This window comes from Mesoplodon densirostris, chromosome 16, assembly GCF_025265405.1.
Source record: "Mesoplodon densirostris isolate mMesDen1 chromosome 16, mMesDen1 primary haplotype, whole genome shotgun sequence".
Lineage (NCBI taxonomy): Eukaryota > Metazoa > Chordata > Mammalia > Artiodactyla > Ziphiidae > Mesoplodon > Mesoplodon densirostris.
In genome coordinates, this window is record NC_082676.1 from 44,896,109 (window position 1) to 44,899,363 (window position 3,255).

The 3,255-nt window shown below is 54.3% G+C and overlaps 1 protein-coding gene across 1 annotated transcript; it reads left to right on the forward strand.

Moving 5' to 3' along the window:
• Positions 1 to 699: 699 nt before the first annotated feature.
• Positions 700 to 2,926, forward strand: SPN (sialophorin). The gene is made up of 2 exons (XM_060078815.1): positions 700 to 815; positions 1,202 to 2,926. The coding sequence occupies exons 1-2, from the start codon at positions 700 to 702 to the stop codon at positions 2,511 to 2,513; spliced, it is 1,428 nt and encodes a 475-aa protein (XP_059934798.1). The 3' UTR covers positions 2,514 to 2,926.
• Positions 2,927 to 3,255: the final 329 nt, after the last annotated feature.

Consider the following 3,255-nt stretch of genomic DNA (forward strand, 5'->3'; position numbering starts at 1 on the left):
TCAAAGCTTACAAATTAAAGGAAAGTAAGAAAATATCAAACACCCAAAGAAGAAAGTAAAGAACTCTCTACTCATACCTACCCAGTGAAACTTGTTAATACCTCAGTGAATACCTTTTCAGACTGCCTTCCATGTAGATTAGTCTCCTGCAAAAATAAGATCATAGCATATACAGTGCTTCATAACCACCTTGATTTAGTCAGGCAGTCCACAACTGGGGGCCATTGTAGTGACCTACCCCCCGCAAGCTTCTTGAGAAGTCAAGAGCCCACCAGGGATTTCACACAGCCTGCAAAGGCTTCCACTGCCCCAGCCAGAGTCGAGGGCTTCCTCTTGCCCTGATACTTCCTGGGAGCTCTTGGGGCAGAAGAAGTGTTAGCCTTGGGTGCTGGCCTAACAGCTTCGGGACCACAAAGGCAAAGGAAACCACCTTCCCCTCCCATCTCCTCCTCCGCACCCCCTGGTTCTCAAGCATGCATTTCCACCACCCCTGCTCTGACACATATCCCTATCCCAGCTTCACGGCTTTCCATCCCATTTTCCAGAGGAGACCCGGGAATCCCCATTCCAGACCCCGCCCACCATCCCCACCTGCTTCAGCTGAAACCCCAGAGCCCCCGCCATCATCTCAGACCCTGAAAGAGTGAGTGATGCCTCTCTCATCACAGGGCAATGTAGGAGCAGGGCGGGTGGGGCAGGATGCTGGGGTGGGTGGAGCCAGGGCCACTTCCTTTCCCCTTGGGGCCCCTCCACCAGTCTTGCTTCAGGAGTTGGAGCAGCCTGGTCCCAGCCCTGTGCCCTTATCCACTGAGCTGGTAAGTGGTGTGGCCTGGTGGGGCAGGGGCTTCAGTGGAACTGGGAATGTGCCTCTGGCTTGAGAAGACCTTGATAGATAATGGGAAAAGAGGACGAGGAGCCCTTGGGGCTGAATGGGGACAGCGCAGGCCAGGAGGGGGTGGCTGTTGCTGGAGCGGGGGCTGCCAACGCCCAAGGGGGCCTATGGGGTAGATTCGATGGGGGAGCTGCCAGAGTCTTGTTATTTCTGATACTAGTAAAAGCAAGGGTGGAAAAAGCCGTTGAACCGCAGAGTTCGGCCCGGCAGGTGGCAGGGAAGTGGGCAGGAGGGGAGGGCCTGGCTAGGTTCTCCCCCGCCGCCCCCAGCTCCTTATGTATTCTATTTCTTCAACTTCCCCACCCTCAGGTCCCAACTCCTGCTCATGCCTGTTGCTTTGGAAATGATCCTGTGTCTCCTCCTCTTCGGGAGCGTCTGGACCCAAAACACAAGCTCAGAGTCTCCAGATGGCACAATTACTTTGCAGAAGTTGGAACCCACAGGGTCCTCTGTTTCTTTGGTCTCAAATATCTATGAGACCACAAAATTCAACTCAATGACATCTAATTTTGCAACAACCGAGGTCGCTACGACAGATGACAGCACTGAGCACAAGATCTTCCCGCCTTCCTCAACTCCCTATACAGCCAATGAGGTTTCCTCTCCTGGGACTTCCATTGCTGCCAGCAGGGGCCCTCCTGTAAATGAGTCAATACTCTCCCACAAAGATTCGGCCAAAAAATTATCAATGCCCCTGGAAATCTCTAATGCAACCAGTATACCTGCTGTCCCAGTAATGAAATCTACAGGATTCCACACTACGACTGGTGAAACCATGGCAACTAGCCCTCTGGAGACCTCCAGTGGGACCAGTGGACCCCCTATCACCACAGCAACTAGCTCTCCGGAGACCTCTGATGGGACCAGTGGACCCCCTATCACCACAGCAACTAGCTCTCTGGAGACCTCCAGTGGGACCAGTGGACCCCCTATCACCACAGCAATTAGCTCTCTGAAAACCTCCAATGTGACCAGCGGACCCCCTGTCATCATGGAAACTAGCTCTCTAAAGACCTCCGAGGAGACCAGTGGACTTCCTGTCACCATGGCAACTACGTCTCTGAAGACCCCCATGGGGACCAGTCGCTCCCCCATCTTTGGAGTAAAAATATCCAGCCCAACGTCCTCCACAAGCATAAGCAGTAGGTCCTCCACAAATTCAGGTTGGGGGACAAATGGCACCTTGCTGGTAGCTGTGCTTGTGGCCCTGCTGGTGGTCATTGTCCTCGTGGCACTACTCCTGCTGTGGCGCCAGCAGCAGAAGCGGAAGACAGGAGTACTGACACTAAGCAGGGGTGGAAAACACAACGGGGTGGCAAATGCCTGGGCTGGGGTAGCCCAGGTGTCTCATGAGGAGGCCACGACAATAACAGAGGGAGTGTCTGGGGGTAACAATGACTCTGGGGTCCCCCAGGGGGAGGTGTCTGGCCAGCGGCCCACACTTACCACTTTCTTTGGTAGACGGAAGTCTCGCCAGGGCTCCGTGGCGCTGGAGGAGCTAAAGCCTGGGCCATCCCCCAGCCTAAAGGGGGAGGAAGAGCCACTGGTGGGCAGCAAGGATGAGGCTGCGGAGACCTCTACTTCTGATGGGCCAGAAGAGAGAGACGTGGAGGCCCCTTAACGTTTGAGAATAATAAGACTGGAGTTCAGAATCGTTCCCGCTTTCATCACCTTCCCTCCTGTCATCACATCCAGCCTCATCATCACCCAGCATTTTCACCCAGCACCCTTTGGATTTTCACCCAGCATCTTCACCCTGAATCCTCATTCAGCTCTTCTAGCCAGCAGCCCATGCAGCACCCACACCCAGCGCGTAGATCAGGGCTGACACCCACTGAACCCTTGTAGATTGAATGAATGAACTTTTCTCATCAACCCCTACTTCTCCCCATCACATTTTCTCCACATTTCTGTCCTTGAAACCAGCTGCTGAGTCTCCGTAAAGGCCAAACTTCCTTGACTTAACGTTTTCTCAGAGGATTCCCCAGGAATACCAGAGACTGGGAAGAAGAAGGAAATGGCAACCCAGCAAACTCTCACCTTAGGATTACTCTGGAAAGTACATTTGGCCCCATGGATTAGGACAGTCCTACTGGCTCAGCCCATGAACTGCCTTTAACTCCAGGCCCCAGTGCTCTGTGCTAGGCCATCCTGGAGCATGGGCTGGGTGGTGTCACCCAGCTGTGGTCTCAGGTGTGTCTGAGACAGCCCCTGGACCCTAGGCTGGCCCACGGTCCCAGCCACCACATTCTCCCCCAACTCTGGACCGAGGCAGCCAGAGGCTTCAGCTGTTTCTCCTCCCAAGAGCACAGGTGAGAAGAGTTTCTGGGCAGATGTAGTTCTTAGAAGTCTCGGCATCTGCG

Excerpts from the sequence above, each read along its gene's own strand:
- SPN (XM_060078815.1), top strand. The coding sequence starts at position 700 with ATGCTGGGGTGGGTGGAGCCAGGGCCACTTCCTTTCCCCTTGGGGCCC. Across the intron at positions 816-1,201 it reads TGCCCTTATCCACTGAGCTG|GTCCCAACTCCTGCTCATGC; the intron begins GTAAGTGGTGTG and ends CCCCACCCTCAG.